Genomic DNA, 25,202 nt, shown 5'->3' with positions numbered 1-25,202 from the left:
CATGATACCCATGCATTTTAGTCAAATCAAGCTACTTAAGATGTTAAAAAGGTTCTTGTCATGCATTTGGGCCTAGCCCAGGCCTCCTCAGGGGAAGAGTGTTACTTCCCGACGCAAACGCCCTTTTTTAACGTGGTTTTGTCCACATGTCACCACCTCATCATTTTTCTCCATCACCTCATCCTTCATCTTCATCGCCACATCCTTCATCAAGCTACTTAAGGTGTTAAAAACTCCCCACTGTCACCCCCGGCAACCACCAACCACTCCCAACTGTCACTTCTCCTTCAAGAAATATATAGGTCAGTGTATAACTCTGCCCAGCAGGTGGCACTGCAGCTTTTTTTTTTTTTCACACACGCCACTAGGCATTTATATAGTAGATCCTCAATATCCGGAACACTGAAAACCAAAAACCCAGGTGTGACCAGTATAAGATGTTAACCTCCCCCAAAATCAATAGGAGGATCATCTACCAATATTTTGTGCTCATACCAAGATGTTAAGACAAAACAGGAATGAATTTTTCTTTTAATGGCACTAGGCAGTTGACCAATATAGTTTTCCCAAAGCTTAAAAAAAATCTTTTGTCATTTTTTCTTTAAATAGGGAAGATTCCAAGCAATCCATCCTAAAGATGTAAAACAATTTTGTTCTATATATTGCCAAAGATGGTGGAGACTCTTGAATCTACATTTGCAGAATGCTCTTTCTTGCAACCGCTGAAATAATCAAACATTTTCCTGCTTCCCTTTGTCATCCTATATGTTTTAGGAGAGTATCCCAAAATTGCCCACTGTGACGTAAAAAGAGGGATTTCCCTCAACAGAATACCCATGGCATATTGATATACCTGTCTCCAAAAACGTTTAACCAAGGAGCAGCCCCACATACAATGATAAAAAGTGGCCAGATCTTTATGACATTTCGGACACCTACTGAAATCAGATAGGCCCATATTATATCTGCGGTGTGGTGACAAATACCTGTGATGAAAAAATTATAAAACATTTTGTCTATAAATAGTAGCAGGAAGAGTATGTTGTGAATATAATAATGTTTTACGAATTTCATCGTCTGAGATATGAGGAAAAAAATGTACCCATCGGGATAAATCCGAGGGTATTCCAATCACTTTTCAGTAATTTATAATTTAATGTAATAGCTTTCCTACCACTAAATGGCCTATCCAGCATCTGATCTAATTTATTTCTCCAATTCCCTGATTGCAGAAGCTTTAATACCGTGATTACATAGTGTCTTGCCTGAAGTATCGTAAAAACCTGCAAATGCGACAGCTCAAACCTATCCAAAATTTGAGTTATAGTCAGAGATTCCTGTATGGAAACGTTAACCAATGATTTCACACATTTAATACCCCTCATATACCATTGAGTGAAAGGGTGGGAAGCGTGACCAGATTGAAAATCTGGGTTATGTAAAAAAGGTACATACAATGAATAATTACGATTCAAATCAAACTTGCGTCTTATAAAATGCCACGCCTTCCACACTGTTATCAATAATGGATTATGCAAAATTTTTCTTGATTTTTTTTTTTTCACAAAAATGAAGAAAAACAGTCAAACTTACTCCAGAGAGGAATGATTGTTCCAGATTAATATTTACAAAGATGTTATCAGCATACAGCCAATCTCTGGTAAACCTTAAGGTTCCTGCATAGCTGTATACTTTTAAATTGGGAAAGTTAATACCACCCTCTATCATAGTCTGCTGGAGCTTGAATAAACTTATTCTTGGCCGCATGGATTTCCATATACAATTTCTGAATGCTCTATTCAACCTCTTTTCATCAAGTGGTGATATTAATATTGGTAGCATTTGCAAGGGGTACAAAATCTTTGGAAATATTATAATTTTAATTAAATTAGCTCGACCCAAATAAGTGAGCGTAAAATGTTTCCAACTAGCCATTTCATCCATTACATCTTTCACCATCTTACTTATATTAAGACTATATAGATCATAGATATTCTTATGCAATTGAATGCCTAGATATTTGATTGATCTATTGGCCCAAGACAAAGAATAGTCCTCACTTCATATTGGCTTGTTATCTGAGCCCAATAACATCGCCACTGACTTTGAATGATTAATCTGAAATCCTGATACCTTTCCATACTCACTAATTATTTCAAATAACACCGAAAGGGTTAAATGAGGCTTGGATAGAAATAGTAATAAGTCATCAATGAATGTGATCAATTTAATTTCTGAAGTTCCCACCCTTATCCCAGAAACTTCGGGATGGGTATCTATAATACGGAAATGAAAGTCAAGTACCAAATTAAACAAAAGTGGCGGGAGCGGGCAACCTTGTCTGGTTCCCTATGTCATCGTTATGAGGGAGCTAAGTTGCCCATTAATAAGTAAAAAAGTTTTTGTGTTGGTATATAAAAATTGAATTATCTGTAAAAATTATTGTGGTTATCCACCAAGATATAATCAATCCTTGACATGGTATTATGAACCCTCAAATGAAAAGTATAACTTTTTTCCTGTGGGTTATGCAATCTCCAGGGGTCCAATAGAGCATGGTCTGTTATAAATGTATACTATCCCAAAGGGAACCAGAAAGAGCAGATGAGGGATCCGATTTATCTAATTTTGGGTTATTAATTGTATTAAAAATCCCCCCAATTAACGGATTTAATGTATTGTTATCTGTCAATAATTGAGATATATGAGAGAATAAATAGCGGTTAGGAGCAGATGGAGCATAAATATTTAACAGAGAAAATTTTTCACCCTCTATAACAACCTGTAATAATATGTATCTACCCTCTGGATCTTGAACCATGCTTTCAATAAAATAATTTAACCGCTTATGAAACACTATTGCTACTTCCCTCTTTCTTGAAGTATAAGAGGCTGTATAACAGTCCCCTGTCCACGAAGCTGACAAATTCTGTGCACGATTCCAGTGAGTTTCCTGGAGGAAGGCTATAACTGAAGACAGAGATTTTAAGTGTTTTTCAACCTTTTTACGTTTTATTGGCGAATTCAAACCTGCCACATTCCAGGAAACCACCTGAAAACCCCTAATTATCTGTAAATCGGGGGTATATTGCAATTGACCACTAACCATAATCTAAACAAAAAATGAGATATGTTACACAATACTTTAAATCAAGAAAAAGGGTTTAACTCCCATTTTCAAGCCTAATAGATTTACCTTAAAAGACATCAGCCTCCAGTCGCACCCAGGTCTCTGGTTATACAAAGAACTTTTGGCCCCCTTATAATGTTCCAAATTATTCAAACAACACATAACATATAATATGTCAGTTAGTCTCGTCCATAATAAAACATGTATGACAACAAACAAAAAATAAACATATTTGTCTCCCTTTTTCACCCTTTTCTTATTTTCCACCTGATTACTTAACAAGCCCCCTCTATACCAAAGGTGGGGTTTGATGATAACCAAACACATGAAAAATATCACATACAAAATCATGGGCCTGTATAACTGCGGCCTACAATGTTGACCTCTTCCCCTCATCATTTATCAATTTAATGCTTTGAAAAAATTCATTAGCACTACCGGGATCAGTAAAGATATAAGTCTGACCTTTATCCACAATACGTAATCTTGCAGGATACATTAAGGAAAATCTCATATGGTTGCCAAAAAGAGTTTTACACAAGGGAGCAAATTATCTCCTCTTCTGGGAGACTATAGAGGAAAAATCCTGGAAATCAAGATTTTAAAACCCCTAACAGCCACTGAGTTCTTTCACCTATAAGTTGACATTATTACCTCTTTATCGCTAAAATTTAGGAATCTAGCAATTACTGCTCTAGGGTGATTTCCCTTATTGTTGATATTTTTCTCTGGGCCCAGTCTATGGGGCATATTTAATAAAGCACGATAGTGCTTTTAACGGGTCATTAAGGTCCTACAGTGTCCTCCGCAAATTTATTAAGGGGGCATCGCAGCAGATATCATGGATATCTGCTGCTTTGCATTCCTCTTCGTTTTTGGGAGCAGTCACCATTCAACAGAATGGTGACTGCTCCTGGCCGCAATCTAACAAGTCCCGAAAAAACATTTTTTTCGGGAACTTGTCATGTTAATGTACGCCAGCTGAAGCTGGCGTACATCATCCGAATTGAAGAAATCTAATGCTGTCAGCTCTGCTCCGGAGAGCAGAGCTGGACAGCGCATGTGTGGAGGGATCACATGATCCCTCCCTGTCACTCAGCGCGCTCTCTCTGCAACTATCATTGCAGAGACAGAGAGGGGATCTGTGTGAGCATGTCCAGTTCTTGGAACTGGACATGCGCAATTGAAGAGTGAATAGAAGACCCAAAGACAGCGCTTCCGAAGAGGGGGGTAAGTATGATTTTTTTTTATCTCTGAAACAGCAGTTTTTCGGAACTGCTGTTTCTGTGCAGGGCTGTACATAAATGTGAGAAGTAGTTCAATCCTTATCATTGCGATAAGGATTGAAAACTACTTTTCCCTTTATGTGAATATTGATAAATGTGCCCCTATGAGCCGTTTCAATAATTACTGATGTAATAGCAGGATTATCCCAAACTGACAAGCCCAGAACTTGAACTAGATCGGTTTGTAAAAACGTAAAAAGATCCGATCCCTTTATTGTTTCTGGAATACCAACAAAAAGTAAATTATTCCGCTTATTGCGGTTTCTAAGATCATCTAGTTTATCTGCTAAAGATGAAATCATTTTGGATTGAACGGACACAGTAGACTGTAATACAACAAGATTATCTTCATCTTCGCTCATCCTAGATTCCAAAGAGACTATTCGGTTAACATGTTGCTTGAGATGAGTGACTGCTGCTGCTATAGCGGTTTGTACACTATACAACTTATGTTGTATAACTGGCATAATAACTGCAAGCATTTCTCGTGTAGTATCAGAATCCGACGATGCCATATCAGGATTTATCTTAAGCATAGCTTCAGAATTAACTACCGATGAAGATAAGGGCTCAGAGGAGAGCACAGTACTTAAAGGGGCATATTTAACAATTGACGGTATTGCACTATCGTGCACTTACCGTGTAATTAGGTAATGGAAGTCTCAAATTGATATTTATGAAAGGTCCATCGGACTGTTCAATCTCGAAAACCAGTAATTTTCTCTGCACTTCGTTTTTGCTAGCAGTCACCATACAACAGTATGGTGACTGCTCGGGGCCGGCATTTAACAAGTTCCGAAAAAATATATTTTTCGGGAACTTGTCATGTTAATGTACGCTGGCGTACATCATCCTAATTGAAGAAATCTAATGCTGTCAGCTCTGCTCCGAAGAGCAGAGCTGGACAGCGCATGTGTGGAGGGATCACATGATCCCTCCCTGTCATTCAGCGCGCTCTCTCTGCAACTATCGTTGCAGAGACAGAGAGGGGATCTGTGTGCGCATGTCCAGTTCCAAGAACTGGACATGCGCAATTGAAGAGTGAAGAGAAGACCCGAAGACAGCGCTTCCGAAGAGGGGGGTAAGTATGATTTTTTTATCACTGAAACAGCAGTTTTTTGGAACTGCTGTTTCTGTGCACGGCTGTACATAAATGTGAGAAGTAGTTCAATCCTTATCATTGCGATAAGGATTGAAAACTACTTTTCACTTTATGTGAATATTGATAAATGTGCCCCAAAGCCCCTTAAGATCTAGTGGATGTAGTGGATGTATTTTTAATCTTAACTGGTTTTCCAACCGCAGATTTATCTACATATCTATGCATAGTTGACCCAGTTAGTACTCCCAATTTCTCAGCGTAACCTTCAGATAATTGTCATGAACAGTTGTCTCAAATTTCAGCATGAAATCCCCTAACCCAGCTCCAGCTTACATGTGTTTACATATGTTTTTAATAAATTGTTAAATTGTCAAAACCTTCGTCTAACCTTCACTGTTATTGCTGTTATAACCGTTTCTAGAAACATGCACAGACTATGCAAACTATGCAAAGGCAATGCAACATTGAAAGTTAATCTTAGACAACAACATATAGTCCAAAGATAAATAAATAATAATAAAAAAAATGTCCAATAGACCAAATTCCGTTCTTCTGTTACCATTCCTTTTGAAAAATAATCATCACGCTAACAGATGCTTTCATGGAGTTTTACCAAACTTTGTGGCCACTTTATTTTTTAAGCTCTCTTCGTTTGGCCTTTTACTCTTTACTACTGAAAAAAACCTACTCAGACAATTTCAAGTATCAGAGGGTTATATGAGTTATTAGGCCTTGGATTCATTTTGATTAACAGCTGATAATTTGTCTCTTTGATATTCTTAGCGATTCCAGGTCATAAAACCTCTATCCAATATATCTTTACAATATGTTCTTGTGATCACAAACAAGGGTTACATAGTCTCTCATCTTCAGCAACAAAAACTTATCCATATTAACTCAATACTTTCTCTTTATTCTTTCATTTAGATCAGCTTTTCAGACAGAATAGAGCATCAGGTATCCCAGATAAACCAAATAATGGGACAGCACCTCAGCAGTCTGACTCACACTGACATACACAAAGATGAAAAAAAAATAAAAAAAATGCAATACAATGTCTCCTCCTCCTATGGGCTAATTGTAGGTAATTGTGAATTAAGTTGAGTAGAATGATCACAATACAGCCAGAAATATGGCTGGCAAATTAACAATAACCATAGCCCGGAAAGAAACCTGACCCAGATATTAGCTGGATATATACTGCAGCAGCTTAATGGTTTTATGGTTTATTCCAAGCAGTCTCCTCTGACCACTCTGCAGGCGAAGAAAAGAAGGGAGCCTCAATTTATGTGTAAACTCCAGTGGAAATAAGCAATAATACTTAAACTTTGAGCACGCCAGCTCTCATATTGCTCTCTTATTGCAGTTTCTATTTTTTTGCCATCTTTGCTGTAATCTCCACCCCTCTGCTCCGCTGTGACATACACCCGCTCACCACACCAGCTCTCTTCGACCACGGGGGGGGGGGGTCCAAATGAGGGTCTCAGGGTCTCAGCCACAGTCCTTGGCTGCAGAGGATACCAAATAGCGGACCTCCGCAAACAGCATGCAGCGTGCTTCACTAAAACACGGGCGCTCACAGCGCTCCTACCAGAAGACTTTCCCCTTCGCATCTTGCGAAGATTTCTTATTAAAAGACATATTTCTTTTATGTATTTCTAGAAAACTGCATGCACCTTGGCAGGCTTTCTGATACAGCCAAGATGACAAACTTTAGACTACTATACACAATTATAAACACCAAAAAAAACACAAGGCACTAATATACTGAATGGATTCTATTTTGTAATATAGCAGCCAAACAGATACTTTTTGGAAGCCAGTGGGGTTTACCCATACAAACCTATGTATTAGAGGGACAGTGTTGTAGGAAAGATTGACTTGCTTATAAGGCAGACAACATTTCTCAATGTTCTGAGTTTAATGTTTTCCTCTCAATAAAAACTTTGTATCAAATACATAATAAGTTCACTCTGTTCTAATGTTTTTGTGCTTTTTAAACAGAAGCTCTGTAAGCTCTCTTGATTTTGCTAAAACTCTATGAAATATTTATTTCTCTGTGCAGAAAATTATTATATTTTGCCATTACACTGTGTGTCCAGACAGCTTGACCAAACCGCACCCAGGAAAGTGGAAAATAGATATTGCCAACATGTTAAATTATATTAAAAACAAAATGTGCAGCTCTAAAATAACCACTAAATTCACACAATAGGGTTCATTTGACGTGTGATTTTTCCTTATGTAAGAGAAGATGTACAGCTTAGTCTGATACTACCAGTACACTGTATGCAATCTTTTTTGTATTGCTTGCCATGTGAGCTACCCTATATTACTTGCCCATCATGTTGTCACAATATGAAGTTTTCTTTGTGAACCTATTCTTGTGTCACATTTGCAGAAATGACATGTGTGCACTTAGCCTCCCATAAATATGATGCTAGATTGATTACACATTGCTATCATCTTCACAAATTGTACATTTAAACTGAAATTGTATCTTTAGAAAAATAATTATGTAACATTTATTTATTTTACTTGGCTATCACATTGTTGTCAAATGTCTGTAATTTCCAGGGACAGTGCTAGGTTTTAAAAAAAAACATTGTCATTGGACATGTCTCCTGATTTCTTTGCTGCCAGTCTGTACAGTACAATTAGATTACCTATATCACGGATGGGCCTCATGCAGTCCTCTGAGCCTTCACCTATGGTCCCTAGTTCCTGCCTACTTTATTTTCAGATTTGTTTGTTATATCTTGTAACACTTGTTTAAAATACCTGCTGATATGTTATTACATATAGGTGTCTCTTACTTTGACTAAATGTAATGTTTTAACTTATTACTGAGATTAAGGGTAATGTAAGGCTTTTTTGAAGGTTAGAAGGCCATATTATTTGGCTCCCGAATCAGGTTACCCATCACTAATCTATATAATGCATTTCTTATTCTGCCCATTGAATGCAATTTTCACTATCTATTCTTATTCTCTGAGCTTTGTACATTAATGTTTCACAAAGTGGGCTATTTCTAATTCCAAAAAATGTAATTATGACAAGGTTCAGTAAACCTGCCATACTGGGGTTTATAGTGTACAGAGGTCAGCCTAGTAAGAATCTCGTGTGACATGTTTAGGTGCACCTGCTCAGATGCAATCTGGCCCTGGAAGTTATTTAAAAATATTGGCAGCAGTGTAATCAGAACATAAAACAGAACTTGCAGCCTTTAAGTAGGGTGCAATTTAAGTTTCCTAGGGGCATATTCAATTCCATTCCCGATTCGCGGGATTGCGCCGGAACGGGTGCGAACCTAATCCGCGGTACCGCAATAACGTGGATTTTCGTTCGCAGCCCACAGGGCTGCGTACGAAAATCTGCGTTATTGTAGTACCGTATTACCGGCAGTACTGCGCATTTTCCGCGGTAACGCGCGTTACCGTGGATCGGATCGGAATTGAATATGCCCCCTAATGTCCCCAGGGCAGTCATGGGTATAGCCTCTGGAAAGATGTAACTTAGATTCCTGATGATGCTGACCTCAGTAAACTTTATGCCACATGAGTGTTCTGTGTTTTTGAACATAACGGAACCATTAGCCCTATCATTATGGGTTCTAGAAGCTACTGTAAGTCTAAAAGGCCCAGCAATGTAAACTACAAGAGCATGGCTGCCATCAGAATAATTTTCAGACTTTAATGCTGTCATCCCAGGTATGGTGAAAAAAAATCACCTTAGCCACAGCTCCCCTCACTGGATGCTGTGGCTGTGTGGCCGCATGGGCCACAAGCACAGAGCTTGCAGCTTCTTAATGATCCTTCTGCTCACACCGATTTCAGCGTTCATTTCAAAATGGTAAAAGATAACACCATGTACATGCTTTTGCTTCTGATCATTGGCTAACTATAAAGAATAAAATGTTAATAAAATTTTCAGACAAAGGTCAGCATGCTGATTATCTTTATTCTTTTTTCTAGATAGCCATTAAAAAAATCACATCAATGGCAGTTTTTTGTTTGATTTTTATATTTGAGGACAAACGTACAGTCTTCTGCTTCTCATCAAACCTAGTTAGTTGTAATTTAGTTTATAGGCTTCATTTCAACATGTTTGACATGCGTTTGTTACTAGCGTTTTTAGGTCATGGAGGTCACTGTAGACTTCTCCATAAAAGGTTAACCTTCTGTGAATTAATTGAATGGAACAAGATACATTTGGGGAAAAGGCTATGCACTCACAATGCACTTGAATGGTAATAATAATGCAAGTGGGTACGGAGTGAACTATAGACTCAATTTTAAGTAACACTATGCGTTTTTCTTGAGTTAAAATTCTTGTGCAACACATGAAATTAATACCAGTGGGTATGAGGACTTAGGGCCTGATTCATTAAGGATCTTAAATGAAGATGATCCTTATTTCAGTCTCCTGGACAAAACCATTTTACAATGCAAGGGGTGCAAATGAGTGTTCTGTTTTGCACATAAGTTAAATACTGACTGTTTTTTCATGTAACACACAAATACTTGATAGCTTATTTGTACACTGAAATTTAAAGTTGATATTTGTGTGCGACATGAAAAAACAGTCAGTATTTAACTTATGTGCCAATCAGAACACTCATTTGGACCCCTTGCATTGTAACATGGTTTTGTCCAGGAGACTGAAATAAGGATCCTCTTCATTTAAGATCCTTAATGAATCAGGCCCTTAGTTTCTTAGAGCTTAGAGGTTAATTTTACAAATATGCAGATATTACCAGTGTCAGTCCTGCTTTTAGTACTACTCCAAATGGTTAATTCAATTGGTAAAGTGTTACCGATCCTATCATACAGTTTTTAAAAATAAAGTAAATAAAATGTTATGTTTTTCTGTTTTGTTTTATTCTGGGGGATTTTCTCAACGTTTCACTGTGCAAATTAAACAAGTTTAGCAACTCTTGAGGTTATGAGTGTTGAATTACTCTTTAGATTTATTTTGATTTTGTTTTTTCTGTTTTTGGAACAGTATATTTGGGAGTCTCTTAACAGTATGAATTCCAAACAAACCATACCTCATCTTTGATGGAATAACCTACTGATTAACCTCAGCAGAAATCTGTACTTGACCTTTCTCTGCATGCAGCTTCTGGCAAGAGCCACTGAACCACTCAAATACTTCCAGCAGCTAACACAGTAGGGTTCATTTACCCTTTCAAGTTAATTTGGAAGACATGCTTAATGACCAAGCAGCAGCAACGTCTGTTAACTGTATGAAGACTTCTGAATATATTGGTTTGCATGCTGTATTTATAGCCTGTTATTACACTGAGATACTTTGTAGTACGTTTCATACACCAGTCTAATGCTGACTTTGTCATTAGCTATAGCAGTATTTATTTTGCCACTGATCTAGCAGAGCAATCTTACACACTGTAGACAGCTACTAACAATCATTTGTATATATAGATGGCATATATATATATATTTGTAAATTTTATTAGTAACTCAATTTACTGGAAGGCGGGGAGAAAGATAGAAAGAGAGGGGGTGTACGAGAGGCAGGCCAGGAGTAGAGACTCTTTTTTTCTACTCCGCTTGCCAACACTTCAACTTTCTCTAGGCCTGGGTGGGTGACCGGGAAGAATCCCACCTGAACACCCTACTCACTGTGGTATGGGTGAGGGATGAAAAACGGAAAATGTTACTCACTGGGGAAAACAGTCGCCTCCTCTTGATAGCCGTCTGTGTGCTGCCACTTGGAACCTAGTGACACGGCAACAACCACCCCCACAGAGCTATCTCTAATGAGCCTCACACAATAGCATTATACTACAACTTAACAATAACAACAAACCAGCAGCGCCTGATTCTACCAACAGTCAAAGTGATCAGCCACTCCACAACTCTAACACTAAATCTCTAATGGGTATAGTGCACTACTCTAAATCACCCCACAGTTCCAAGGCACACACATCACAGAATGAAAATGTACTGGACTCCAAAAGTCTACCTTTAATGGGGGCCTGACTTCTGAATCCTACAGAGGAATATACTAAGAAAGGTACACAGTTTACATATAATACAATACAATAATATACAGTACAGTGTATTACCTAACCATGACGCCTCACAAATGGTCACAGAATTACACCACAAAGTAAACCACAATGGCTGCCTACACCCACAATGGGGACAGGCCATGCATGGTCTCACTAGGAGAATACACTATCTACAGTTAGTGGCCTAATGCCACTTCAACCCACAGGCCTCCTACCTGAACTCTGCCACAGGCCTACAGCTCAGTGGGTGGCTCCACAGACTAATCCTAGTTGTGCCTGGGTTACTCTGAGGGATTACCTCATATCTGTCCCAGGTTTTGTGCCCTCCTACCATAGGTTGAGGAGTAGTGCCCACAGAAAGACCAAAGCCTCATGCCCCTTAACTAGAATGCACCCAGGATAAAACACTACCTATCTCCCTAATTGGCCAGGGCCTTTTGCCCACTAATGCTGCACGGGCCTAATGTTCAAATTGCACCACAGGTCTTGTGGCTGACTTAATAGCAGGACCTATACTTACTTACCTGCTCTGGGCAGGATACCAGCCTTCTTCCAACACTGTTTCCAGACCCTCAAACACTTCCTGGCAGAGGTGCTCCTAGCCAAGAGCTCCCTGCCACCATACCCTTTTTTTTCCCAGCTGACACCTCTTCCAGCTTCTTCTGGCAGGGGAGCTCCCAGCCCTGCCGCCGCGGGCTTCAGTTCTTGAGGTCCTCACCTTGCCTCCCAGACATTCGTCTTCTTCCACTACCGCTGGACTTCTGAAATGGTGCCGGGGTGTCGACTTAAAAAGCTGCCGTTGCACCGACATTGCTATATGCCACAGTGGCACTTCATGGTGATGCTGAGAGCCCTTATTGGCTTGCCGCTGCACCAAATATACAAGCGAACAGCGGTGAGCCCTGATTGGCTCATGTGCCCACTGTTGCCAACACCAGGACCAGCAAAGAAGAAACAGAACCTACCTGCACCAGATCCCAGTATAGGTAAGTCCAGTCTTCTTTTCTTCTTGCCTTCTCTTCTTTTCTTCTCCTGCTTGTTTCTTCTCTCTTCGCCATCTGCACATTAATTTTAATTTATTATAATTAATAACTTGCTTTATTTAGATTTTTTTTTTAAAATAACCTTTCCCCCCACAAAGATGTAATCAGCATCAGTGCTGTAGCCTGGTTTGGTTGCCATTAATGTGGAAGGAGCATGGGGTCTCACTGGCAAAAACGGCATTCTGCATGATGTTATGCCAGGCTAGTCTAGTCTGACACAATAGCAGGGAGAATCACAGCATGGGGTCACTGTGGTCATGGGTGTCAACCCCAACTCGTCAACATGAAAAAAATAAAAATCCAGCCTGGTTGTGCAGTAAAGCAGAAAAAAGCACCGGTCCTATGTGCACTCTGAACGAAACTGAGTGCTTGCAGAATGTAAGGTGAATAGGAGAGAGGAACAAAGGCTTTAAAAAGAAGTATAGAGAGAAAGAGAAGATAGAATGAGGAAAAAGAGAGTGAAAGAGGAAAGAGAGAGAAAAGAGAAAGGGAATCAGAGGCTAAGGGGCGCCACGGTAAGCAGGTTTTCCTGCTTACTGTTGTCCTCCATCCCTGAGCCTGACAACCACAGCCCATGGTTACCAGAAAGAGCCCCAGTGCTTTTCAGCACAGGGCTGGTTTGCTCACATTTTTTTACAGGCTCAATTTCCCTCGGAGTTCAACCCCATGTTGACCAAGATGGTGTTGACGCACATGGCCACGTGACCCTATGCTGTGGTTCTCCCTGTTACTGTGTGACTGGATAGCCTGGCATGGGCATCTCCTGATAGTCTTCTCTGGAGGCAGTGTGAGGTGGGGCACCCTGTAATAAGAGACCCCACACTAAGTAAGCCCCAGCGATTAAGGGGCCGTCATTCCTTTGACAGTAACTGGTAATTTCTGGGCCTTGGATTGAGTTGCAATCTCTGCCAGTCTGGCGCCTCGTCCTTGGCAGGCTTTAATGCGCACACTGTAGGCCAGCCAGAAGAAATGGATCCAGCAGAAGCTCCTGCTCCTTCCTCTTCTGCATATCCCCATCTATAGGGAATATTTATTTAGCTGGGGTGGGTTGCTTAGGGATTCTAGCATGTTTTTACACATATTGCTTGCTGTCAGTGTTTGCTATACAGTAGTATATCAATAGAACATGTGCGTACAGGAAATCTGATGATCTTTTGGTCCTCTATGATGCTCCAAAAAGTGGTTGACCTGCTTATAAACAGACAGTAGCTAGATGTATCACTTCAGTGATTAGACAAGCTTATATTTGGGCAGAGAAATCTGTTCCTTACACTACCAGAGCTCATTATACCAGATCAGTGACTATAACACGGTGCTTTGGCTGAGCAGCTTTGTGAGGCAGCCACTTGGTTCTCTGTCCACACCTTTACAACATTCTACGGCTTAAAATTCTTGCATTAAAGGCTGCGCTTTTCAGCCCTAAGGTACCTCGCAACTCTGTAAGCTTTGGCCGCTATGGGATGAACCCAAGATGAAAGAGAAAAACTTTTCTATAGCTATGTTAAATCCTTTCCTCTGAACCCAAATGGGGCACACTGCGTGCCCACCCTTATTACACTATTATTGTTTGTTCTTGTAAAAAGTTTAGTTTTGATGATGATGATGATGATGTTTCTCCTTCTTTAATTTCTCTGTGTCTATGTCCTGTGGGACTTGGTTTGAAAAATAACTGAGGATGTGAGTCATAGAGGAGGAGGGACACTTTAAGAATACATTTTAAAGTGCCAGAGTCCTGGAGGATCCTCTATACCACATGGTACCAGTGTCCCCCATCTGGTTTCATAGAAAAGGATTTAACATAACTATAAAAATGCAGTTTTATTTCTCTCTTTCTTTCCCTTACTCCATCCATCTTCTCTTTCTCTCTCTCTCTCTCTATGTCTGTCTTTCTCTCTCTTCTTTCTCTGTTTTTTTCTTTCTTTTTTCTTTCTTATCTCTCATTCTCCTATTTCTCCCTTTTTCAGTTTCTTTCTCCTGCTAATTTTCTCTCTCAGACTTTTTTCTTTCTCTCTCTCTTCCATCTTTTTTTTAATTTTTATTTTACTTTTTTCCTCTCTCCTTTCATCTCCCTCCTGTTTCTCTCTTTCTCATATATCTATTCTTTCTTCCCCACCATCGTTTCTTGTCTCTGTTTTACTTTTTTCCACCTTATTTTTACCTATATTCTCTCTCTCCTCCCCTCTGCTTTTCTCTCAATCTATCTCCTCCCATGTGCCGTTCTCTCTCTCTCCTTCCCGTCTGCCAGTCTCTCTCTCTCCTTCCCTCTGCCATTCTCTTCTCTCTATCTCTCTGTCTCCTCCACTGTTCTCTCTCTCTCTCTCAACCTGTCTGCCATCCTCTTCTCTCTCTTTCTCCTCCCCCCTGCCCTGTTCTATTCTCTCTATCTCTTCTTCCCCATGCTGTTCTCTTCTCACTCTGTCTCTCCCCCCTGCCATTCTCTTCTCTCTATCTCTTGCTCTTCTCCCCTCTGCCATTCTCTTCTCTTTCTCCTCCCCTCTGCCGTACTCTTCTCTTTATCTCTCTCTCTCTCCACCCTTCTGACGTTCTCTTCTCTCTATATCTTTCTGTCTATTCCTCTGCCATTCTCTTCTCTTTCTCCTCCCCTCTGCCGTACTCTTCTCTTTATCTCTCTCTCTCCACCCTTCTGACGTTCTCTTCTCTCTATATCTTTCTGTCTATTCCTCTGCTGTTCTCTTCTCTCTCTCTCTCTCTAGCTCTCTCCTTTCCTTTTCCTTATTTATTTTCTTTTCTTTTCTTTCTTTTTCATTATTTTGTTTCCAAAAATAAAGACCTTATTTATACACAAATGGGAAAAGTGTACATGTGTTATGATTTATTGATTTATTGTCTAAACAAGTGAAAATGTTTTATGCAAAGGATCCTGTTGAAGTCACAGTAAAACTTGCACACGTATGCATACACACTGTTACAGTTACAAGAGTATTTTAAGTAGGTTCCGTTTTGCTACTCTGACTAGAGGAAACAATACGTTGAAAACCCTGGGTTGTAACACTTGCGGGAGCTCCCATAGTTCATTACTTGACTCCCTAGGAATCCAGGCATATGATTACAGTCCAATCACAGTGTCTGTGCAAAATGAGGATGTGTTGGTATCTTCCCGCTCTGTTTTTATCCTATGCTGTCACAAACACTCAGTATAAGCAGCATTTAGCCTTAAAAATATTTGGAATATTTCAGCATTATTTAACAAAGACAAACTGGAAAAGCCATGATACTTTTCTATTTATTTTGAGATATTGAGTGTTCCAGACTTGTAGTTATTTTAGGAACAACTGTCTACCATGTCATATGGTTTTCTGTTCATTATTAAATATGAATCAGTGAATATCAAATCATGCAAAACATTTTTAGAGTCTAATTTATCCTACCATCTGTCTGGATTGCCAGTCAGTTTTGATAGAGTGCCAGTTTAGAAGAGCTTTCAGCAATTAATATGGAACCTAACTTGACGACATAATTGGAAACAATTTAACATTGCAACAGTAAAGTGACGGCATCTAACTGGGTCTTGGGTGCTTGAACACTGGAGCAGCTCTTCATCAGCTCAGTTCACAAGGGGTACAAGAAGTGAACATTTGGGCAAAGGGTCATGTTATGCTGAACACAATAGTAGCTAGAGGAATTGTGATTTTTTTTGGAGGCACATTCTCTTATTTATTGTGTGTGAGGGGAGTTTATTTTTCTCCAAAATTTAGTATGCCCATGATGTAAAAAAAAAATATTTGACCAGGTCTAGGGTAAATCACATTTGTGAAAGTAAGTGTTTCAGAGGACAACACTTATGCCAGCAAAACAAAATTAAAGAATTATACTTCCTTCAAATATCCAGATACTTACTGTCTTTCAGAAGCCACTGTGGCTTCTCCTCTTCCTGCAGATGTGGTGGTGGCATAAACAGAAATGGAGAAAAAGATTCTCCTCCTGACCTTCCTCATGGCAGTGAGGGCTGCTGCAGTGGTGTCCTCTAGGAATACATATGGCCCATTGGTTTATTTTGAAATGTTATTTCTGTCTCAATCATACATAGACATTGAGCTATTAATAGGTTGTGTAAAATATCCAAAGCCACACATGGGCCATCATTGGACAAGTAAACACACCAATACACCACTTTGATATTGACATGCCCTGGGGAGTGTATATTAATCACATACTGATTCAGATACATCACTATTACCTAGCAGGTGATGTACTTTGTACAATGAGGTAAATTAGAAGCCGTCGTGCTGTGTAATGGGACATCTGTAACATTAATATTATTTCTTCAATATTAAGATTAATAGAGTACTTACGCCCATCAATCTCAGCCCTCAGATCCACATGGGTTCATGGCTGTCTCCTCTGCAAGACGCTCCACCACTTCTGGAGCTGCCCAATGCTGCGCCTATGGGCAAATTCTAACTGCAGACTGCCCTTTAGGCATTAAATTTGTCCTCATTCGTGATATACCGAGCTGCGTGTCAAAAGCAACGATCCATTGTTACAGTCAAGACCCGCAGCTTGCCATGAGAGGAGGTGGCAGACCACATGTTTGCAGGTGAATGACATGTGTCAACATCCTGCACGCCGATTAGTTCTTATTGCACATATGGGTGTAGGCACGTCACTCGCGGATCCCTCAATATCATATGTAAGATGGCGGACTCACCTGTCAATTAATTACAATAACTATCCATATCCAGGCAACTTGGGGGCGTGAAAACGATCTACCCAGTCACACACAGACAATCGAAGGATAATGCATCAAGCACCATTTTACCATGGTTGGAATACACAATTTTTCAATGCTGTTCCACTACCCTCTCCAGCCCAAATGCAGTCTTTTGGCCCAAACCACATTTTGTCCCAACACAATATTTCACTACCAACCTCTTAATTTCAATTCAAGACTGCCCCCAAGTCATCTCTTTCTCCCAAGCCACCTCTTATTTCCAAATCACTTCTGCCACCCAAGCCACTGTTCAAGCTCAACCCACCTCTGCTGCCCTTCCCACCTCTGCTGTCCTTCCCACCTCTGGTGCACCCCCAGCCACTTCTGCACCTATGTCATCTGTCGCACCACCACTCTCTGCTTTCCCAATGCACTCTGCTTCTTACACAGAATCCACACTGTTCCCTTGCATATCACGGGTAACCAGAAGCCAGGTCAGACAAAATGCTACATCATGACCAAGGGCCAAGAGGCCCCAAAAATGAGTTACGATATTTGGCATGTTCTTTTTGGTTCACGTGTGCTTTTGTTTGTTGTTTGAATAATACACTTTTTTGGTCTGACCTAAATTGAGCACGGTGAGACATGGCCTTTATTATACATTTCCCACTCGCGAATAAAGTGAAGAAAGCAGCAAACTATACATGCATAGTGCATAGATAGCTTAAAATACATCCTTAGCTGACCTAACTTTCATTATATAGTTGGACATGCACATTGGATGCAGCATACACAGTTCTCATTTAAAGTCTATTTCCCCCAAATTATATAACAGTATTGCTCAGAATGGCTAAAGAGAGAGATTGAAAAGAGTCAAGCTTAATGGTTGTGGAGTGGATTCCAGACCTAAGCCACAGAGAGACTGACAATACTAGGCCTTATTTAGAATTGGATGCATTTGTGCTACGAGTTTAGGCATAACATTTTTGTTGAAAATGTTGAATGGCGCGTATCTCAAGATGCGTCCAACTAGAAAACAGTAGTATTTGCATCAGGAGTACAATTGTGTATACTTATGCGTAATAGGAAGACATGACAGTGTTGAATTACCTTATTTGTGCACAACCTAATAATATAATGGAGGGTCATATAAACAGGAGATAAGTGTTTTGAAAGGTATTAATAAATGCTAAAATCACATTTTCCATAAAAAAATGAATGAAATCCAAACACCTCCACATCCATTGTTTACCTTTTTCAAAATTAAAAAGGAATCTTGTTTCCAATAATTTCCAAATGTAAATGTCTAATAAGTAATGCAAATAGATGACCGTAATGCGATATAATATAGTAAAAGCACTGAGTGCTTTTAGCTGGAGAGCTCAATATGCAAACAGCCAATCGTAAAGCATATTTGCACCTGCTCCAGATACACCTCATATAGGTATTGGCGGTCAGTGGCATTAAACTGACTACCGATACAAGAACCAAAGAAGTATCCAGTTGTCTAGCCACAGGACGCACATGCGTTGAATTTCAGCCGGAGGAATCGAAAGTCGTGTCCCATTGTTAGACAATGTGACTCGCACAAAAACTGTGCTTATGTCCAAGTATACATGAGCCCCGATGTGTTTTAGATTTTCGGAGAGTTCACTCTGAACTTCCATACAGGCCAGAACAAGCAGAGCTCTGTCTTGTTCCTAAATTAGTCTCACAACTAACCATGTAAACTTTTCCTGAAGGGCTGAAGACAGAGAGGTTCTGTAAGCAAGTCTATCTACGTGAGCAAGTTGTAAGTTCTCACTGATGTCTCACTTCCTCCTATTTTTCTTAAGGTCATCGCATCTGATTTCTTGCCCTAAATCTATCGATCACTTTAGCATTTACATATTTTACAGGTGTATAGGTGTGGTTTAACTGGAGGCCTTCTCTTTCATAGAGGATTATTACTATAGTCACACATGTTTGTCCTCTCCCTTTGGTCAGCTTCCATAGGTCACTATGTCCAGGTTGTAAGGAGATGTATTTGACGGGTTTTGTTTTGGAGTGATAAACACAAAGTGATCATGTCCAACATGCCTCATCCACTGTTTCATAGAATGTTCACTTAAAACTTCAGTCTATGTTAATATAAATAATAATATATCTGCCACTAAGGTCCTGTATTCCCCAGTCATAGGGGTACTGTCCATCCATACATCAATTACCAGGGTATCTATACTCTTACATACTATATCCACCTCCATGGGTTCACATATTACAAAACCATTTATCTATCTGGTCTCCAATATGCATATGTAATAAAATAGTATTCAGTAACACCTGTCTCTGATAATTGACAAACCTGAATGTACCTGATTTTGTCTTCTCTTCTGACTTTCAAAATGGTTGCTCTTTATAATACTCCTATGTCTACTGGCCCATCATTATCACTCAACATGACCTGGCCTGTGCTGCAACAGTTTAATTTCCTCATCATGACACTGCTTTGGCCATATTTGAATTTGATTGTAATTAACAGTTGGGAGTCTCTTAACATACAGTATGCTTTCATGGTGCCCAAGTTGTATGTGTTTGTTCTAACACACAAACAAACAAAGATTGCTTTGGGAATCTACCACTCATTATAATCTCCCCTTGTATTATCTTCAGGGCTCAGGACTCCTTATCTTAAGGACTCCCTACCACTGTAAAATTATCAGTTGTTTTCTTACGGGCTGTAAGTGGAGGCTCTTTGATACCCATCTAATTGATTTAGTGGGCACTAAATCTGTATTCCTGAAGTGGATAAAAACCTTAAGGGGTAACGCATGTACTTCACATTCACTAGCGGACACATTCTCACCAGGTATCATCAGCAAAACTATCTCTCCAAAACCTATACAAAGACCACTTGCTCAGTACAAATGTACAGTTATATTAGGTCACCTGTATTTTACCTTACTTACATTCTACCACTAAGAGATCCAGCTGATTAGTACAATCTTATGCATTTTTTTTAATGGTTTTATGGCTGCTCTACTCTTGTTCACACAAGTTCTAGGAGTCAGAATCTGCTAGTACTATACTCACCTGTAGTACCAATACCTGTAATAATATTTCCTCAGAGGACAGTTTGACCAGCATTTGGGGATTACGATGGAAGAAGGGAGTTTGTAATGGAGCCTATTTCCTCAGAGTCCATAATCTGCTGAAAGCAAAGGCATGAGTATGGCGATTATCAATAGATCATTTTTTTCCCTATTTGATAGGGATGTGGTGATTTTCAGAAACTTTGCTCTCTTGTCTTGTGCTTTCTCTGGTCTACCCAACTCAATGAGCACACCTTGTGCCTGCTCCGAGAGACTTTCTTAGTTGTCACTGGCCTTTTTCACTTTAGCATGGTATTCCCTATGTCCTCAATGACCAGATATGATCTCTCCAAGGTTACAACCAAAGAACCTGCATTATGGAATGATTTGGCCATTACCAGGTTATCTATGGCAGACATGGGGGTCCCCCCTGTAGATAGGATTTGTACAGCTGTATAGTTGCTTATGGCAGCAGTTCTTTCAGGTTATCTTTTACCTGCTGTAAGAACATATATATGGCAACTGCTTTCTTTATGGGATTTGACAGCTGGGATTCATTGGGGAAACAAAGTGGCATTTTGCGACCCAACATGAGTTCAAACAGATTAATCCATGTATTTGATGCTTTGTTGCCTGGATATCTATAAGTATCGTTGGTATGGTTGTTACCCATGATCAGTCCTTCTTTAATAGTGTTTTTGCCAACCAAGTTTTAATGGTTCAGGTCATGCATTCTTACATTGCGTTAATGCTGGTTGGGAATGGTAGGGTACATGAAATATCTGCTTTATGTCCAGTAGTTCACAAAGCACATTCATGACCTTGCCAGTGAAATGAGTTCCCCGATCATATTCGGTAATCCTGGGAATACTCAAGAGTGACAAATCTGTTTCCATAGGACATGTGTTGTGGTGGTATCCGAGTCATTTACCATTGGAATTACTTCAATACACTTCAAGAACACGTCCCTAGTTAACAAGGTATACTGACAACTATGGCTGCCGGCTGGTAGTGGAATAATGAAATCTATTTGTATGTCAGATCATGAAGGTGTGCCTAAAAGAATCAACTTAGGTACAACCACATACTCAGACACAATTATAGCTACTAGAGCAAATGCAGAAATGTGTGTGGCTTCTATATGAGCATTATGAGGTTACTTTTTCAAACCATTATTGTTCTCCAAGTGGTTAGAGGTTTTTTTACATACTCTTTGTGAATCTTTTGTGGACAATTAAGTTATATATCTTCAAACTTTAAGTATGCATAACATTGCACATTCCCCTATTTCTCCTGTGGTAGAACTGTAGGTGTAAGGATTTGTCTGTATGTGTTTCCCCATTGTGTGTTTAGTGGTCAACTTGTGATTTGCAGTTCACCACAATATGTTCCCTGAATTTTAGTGACTTCCTGTTTTCAACAAGTCTTGTCTGTATTCTTCTATGACCCTCACTGTGTATGCAAGTGTTGATTCTTTTGACACAGTTAAGTGAACTGCCGTATGAATATGTAGGAATATTTCCACAAACATGTGTATTGTTCCTTGTGGGACTTCATGATCTTTGGTCACCTTTCTATACATGGCTTCAAAAGTAAGACAAAATATCTGAGGTTACTTTCCAATGTCCTGTTGCCAAGTTCACATGAAGCAATAAGTCCCTCTTCTTCACCATGAAACTAATCATTTTAGGATTTTTTTCCCCAGTTGCCTCATAATTCCAAATTATGGCTTCCCATCTTAACCAAACGACTTCATGTGGTGTTCTTGAGCATGGCTAAATTTATCACATTGTCTTTCCTCAATATTGCAAGAAGTAAAACGATCTATACTGTCTCCTGGTTGCATCTTCAGAGTTATCCCTCTGGAACCCTCTTTCTCCTTCTCAACCTCATATCACACGTTTCCTCTCTTTATTCCACCTCTCAGACACTGTCATCTACCTCCCCTGGCTCTGGCTCCCAGTTTCTCAACAACTTTGACACCTGGTTTTCACACTACTTTCTATGGCTTATTCACTCTTATTCTATGGGATTTCAACATTCCCATTGACAAACCTACTGGCACTGCAGCCTCCTAACTACTTGGCAACCACAGTCCCATGGCACATGATGTACTGACCACAGAGATCTTGATACATCTCCCTGAGCTCTGTCTGCTCTGTGTAATGTAATATCTTCCCTCTCTTTTTCCACCATCTGCCTTTACACGACATGCTGAGAGCTGTGAGCCTGTATCTGTGAAACTGGCAGCAATATTGTGCAACCTCCAGAGAGATTTTGAAAAGGAGATAAAGAACAAGGACTATAAAATGCATGCTTAAAAAGAATAAAAAACTTCTATGTGGGATTTCTGCTTTAACATTGTCCACACAGTATTTATTAGCAGTGATGATTTTGTAACACATTTTTGTCAATAATCTCTTTTGTCTTTATTCTGGTATCCAAAGCATATCCTCGTAAATCTGTACTGGTTTAACTAACATTTGGAAATATTTAAATTTCCATCAGTCAGTTCCTCGATTTCTTCTTACATCTTATGGACTCAAATGAACAAATAGTATCCTAGCAACTGTTAATTTTAAACTAGGTTCGCTGTAATTAATTGTATTTCTTCTAGGCCTCCGAAGAAACCGTGTTACCCATCCAATCCTCATTTCTAGACCAGGCTCACATTAATAACACACCAGTTTCACTTCTGTATTTATGTTATCTGTCCCCACCCTCTACCGAATCAAGTTTATAGTATAACTTGATTCGGAAGAGGATGAGGACATATAAAAGTACTGATATCTTTCACAAGCTCAACCTACTTATTTTCACCAAAAGTGCGTTAACGCAATGTTTTTCTGTCCACAGTTGATGTGCTCCTCTGTTCAGAGTGCCTTATTCGAAGAAGAGGACAGGTCGAAGAAACTTCAGCAAAAAGTGGCATCCCTTGAGAAACGTAACAAACAGCTGCGAGATCGTGTAAAAAAAGTCAAGAAATCTTTACGTCAAGCAAAAAAAAATGCCAATAATATGGAAATGATAAATAGGAAACTGAATGAGAAACTCGCTTCCATGGCAGGACAGGTCACACATGTAAATTCTTTTAAGCAGAAAAAATCTCATTCAACTTATCTTAAAGTATAGGTCTATAGTTAAAATCTTAAAAAAATTGAAAAACTTTCATTGTAGGCTACATTTATCAAGTAACAAGAAAAATGTAAAAAAAAAATGTTTTTTATTACAATTTGCTATAGTCGTGTATTTTTTATTCCAATTTATTATATGTGTACATATGCATTTGTTCCTTTGTTTAGGTCGCCATACTGGATGTTGTTAGAGAAATTATTAATTAATGGTTAGCCAGCACTTAAAGGTTGCTTCCGAGTAGCTCTTGTGCCGATAGTACAAAGTCTTTATAGATAATGTCCCTAACAATACTTAGTTGGCTGTTCATAGTTTTAAAACTTTGAACCCTATAAAAAATGCATTTATAACTAAGGGGTGTGGTATAAAGCTACTATACCTATTTGCATTACATTGTAGAGTTTGAAGTAAAATAATTCACTATGATCTTTCTAGGATTTTCTAGACAATTGTTGGCCTGTACTGAGAGTTGCTGGGCAGCTCCAATAATATGCTTATATTGTTACTAAAGTTGTTTAATAGTCTTTTTCAGCTACAAACATTGACAGGGTTACAGATTTCTATAGCATAGAAACAGCAATAATGCCTTGTAGCTGAGTTTATGATTAGCGATCCTGCATATGTAAAGATCCTTACATGTCCAATGGATGTTTTATAATCTGTGTATTTTATGCAAATGTACTATGCAAATATACTATGTAGTCATAATAAAGCTTACTTTCATAAAGTCTCACACATGACAAGAGAAATCTATAGATTTTATAAATAAATTTATTCTGCCTCCATTCCTACAATCCTACAGTCTGGTGACTTCAGATATCTAGAATAAATTACTATCTCCATCAGAGCTGGAGGACCCCAGGGGCGCACGGAGGATTGTCGGGGGGGGGGGGGGTTCTCCCCGCCGACCGAAAAAAACAAAAAACAAACACGAGAGAGAGCTGCTGCGCATGTCCTATACAGCAGCCGCGGCGCTGTCTAAGAAGCATCTGCGGATGTGCTGAATACAATACAGCACCGCCGCGGACGCTTCTTTGACAGCGCTGCGACTGCTGTATAGGACAGTGGCCACTTAGTTAGCGCAGGGGGGGGTTTCTAGAGACTCAGAAACCCCCCCTGCGTGCGCCACTGGACCAATCATAATGAATACAACTTCTGAAATAGAATGTTGTCATATCAATGCTTCTAAGTTATAATAAAGTCATAATATCCGGGGATATGGGTCAATTATTGGGTCATTCTTTCAAAGTGTGCTTTCTCCATAGTCACCAAGGTCAATAATCTTGAAGGATGATCAGCAATTGACACTTAAATATACTGTGTAGATATCTTGCACAGAATTTACTTACTTTTGAAATTTTTTCCAAACATAGAAAGAAAAAACAAGACTTCCTAGTTGCTTTCAGAAATATACATTGGTATTAATGTAATTTTCTAAGTTATTTGTGTGAGGTAAATCTAACATTCTCCCCTCAGTGGTGGAACACAGTCAAAATGAGTCATGTGACAGAAGGACATAGGGATTAAATATGAATGGACAGAATTCAACAAAAAGAGACCTTTATCATCACCAGCTATTTCTTCCACTCAACTGAATCAATACTATTTTTAAAGGCAGGAAATGCATTTATTGAAGAAACAGGGCAGATCATTGCACATATTAGTGTTGTCAGTAAGAGAAGATGAGAGCAAATATTATCAGGAGGAGCAATGCATCACTTCTGTACAT

The 25,202-nt window shown here is 39.3% G+C and overlaps 1 protein-coding gene across 1 annotated transcript in view; it reads left to right on the top strand.

The window, feature by feature from the left end:
* The window catches only part of CCDC3 (coiled-coil domain containing 3), a 58,124-nt gene extending 33,782 nt beyond the window's left edge, over positions 1–24,342 (top strand). Inside the window, exon 3 of the mRNA XM_075208650.1 lies at positions 23,198–24,342. Within this exon, the coding sequence (XP_075064751.1) occupies positions 23,198–23,473 (276 nt within the window). The 3' untranslated portion in view covers positions 23,474–24,342. The remainder of the gene's footprint in view (positions 1–23,197) is intronic.
* Positions 24,343–25,202: the final 860 nt, after the last annotated feature.

This window comes from Mixophyes fleayi, chromosome 4, assembly GCF_038048845.1.
Source record: "Mixophyes fleayi isolate aMixFle1 chromosome 4, aMixFle1.hap1, whole genome shotgun sequence".
Taxonomy (NCBI): Eukaryota; Metazoa; Chordata; class Amphibia; order Anura; family Limnodynastidae; genus Mixophyes; species Mixophyes fleayi.
Note: the sequence above shows the minus strand (reverse complement) of the source record. Positions and strands in the feature narration are given on the sequence as shown.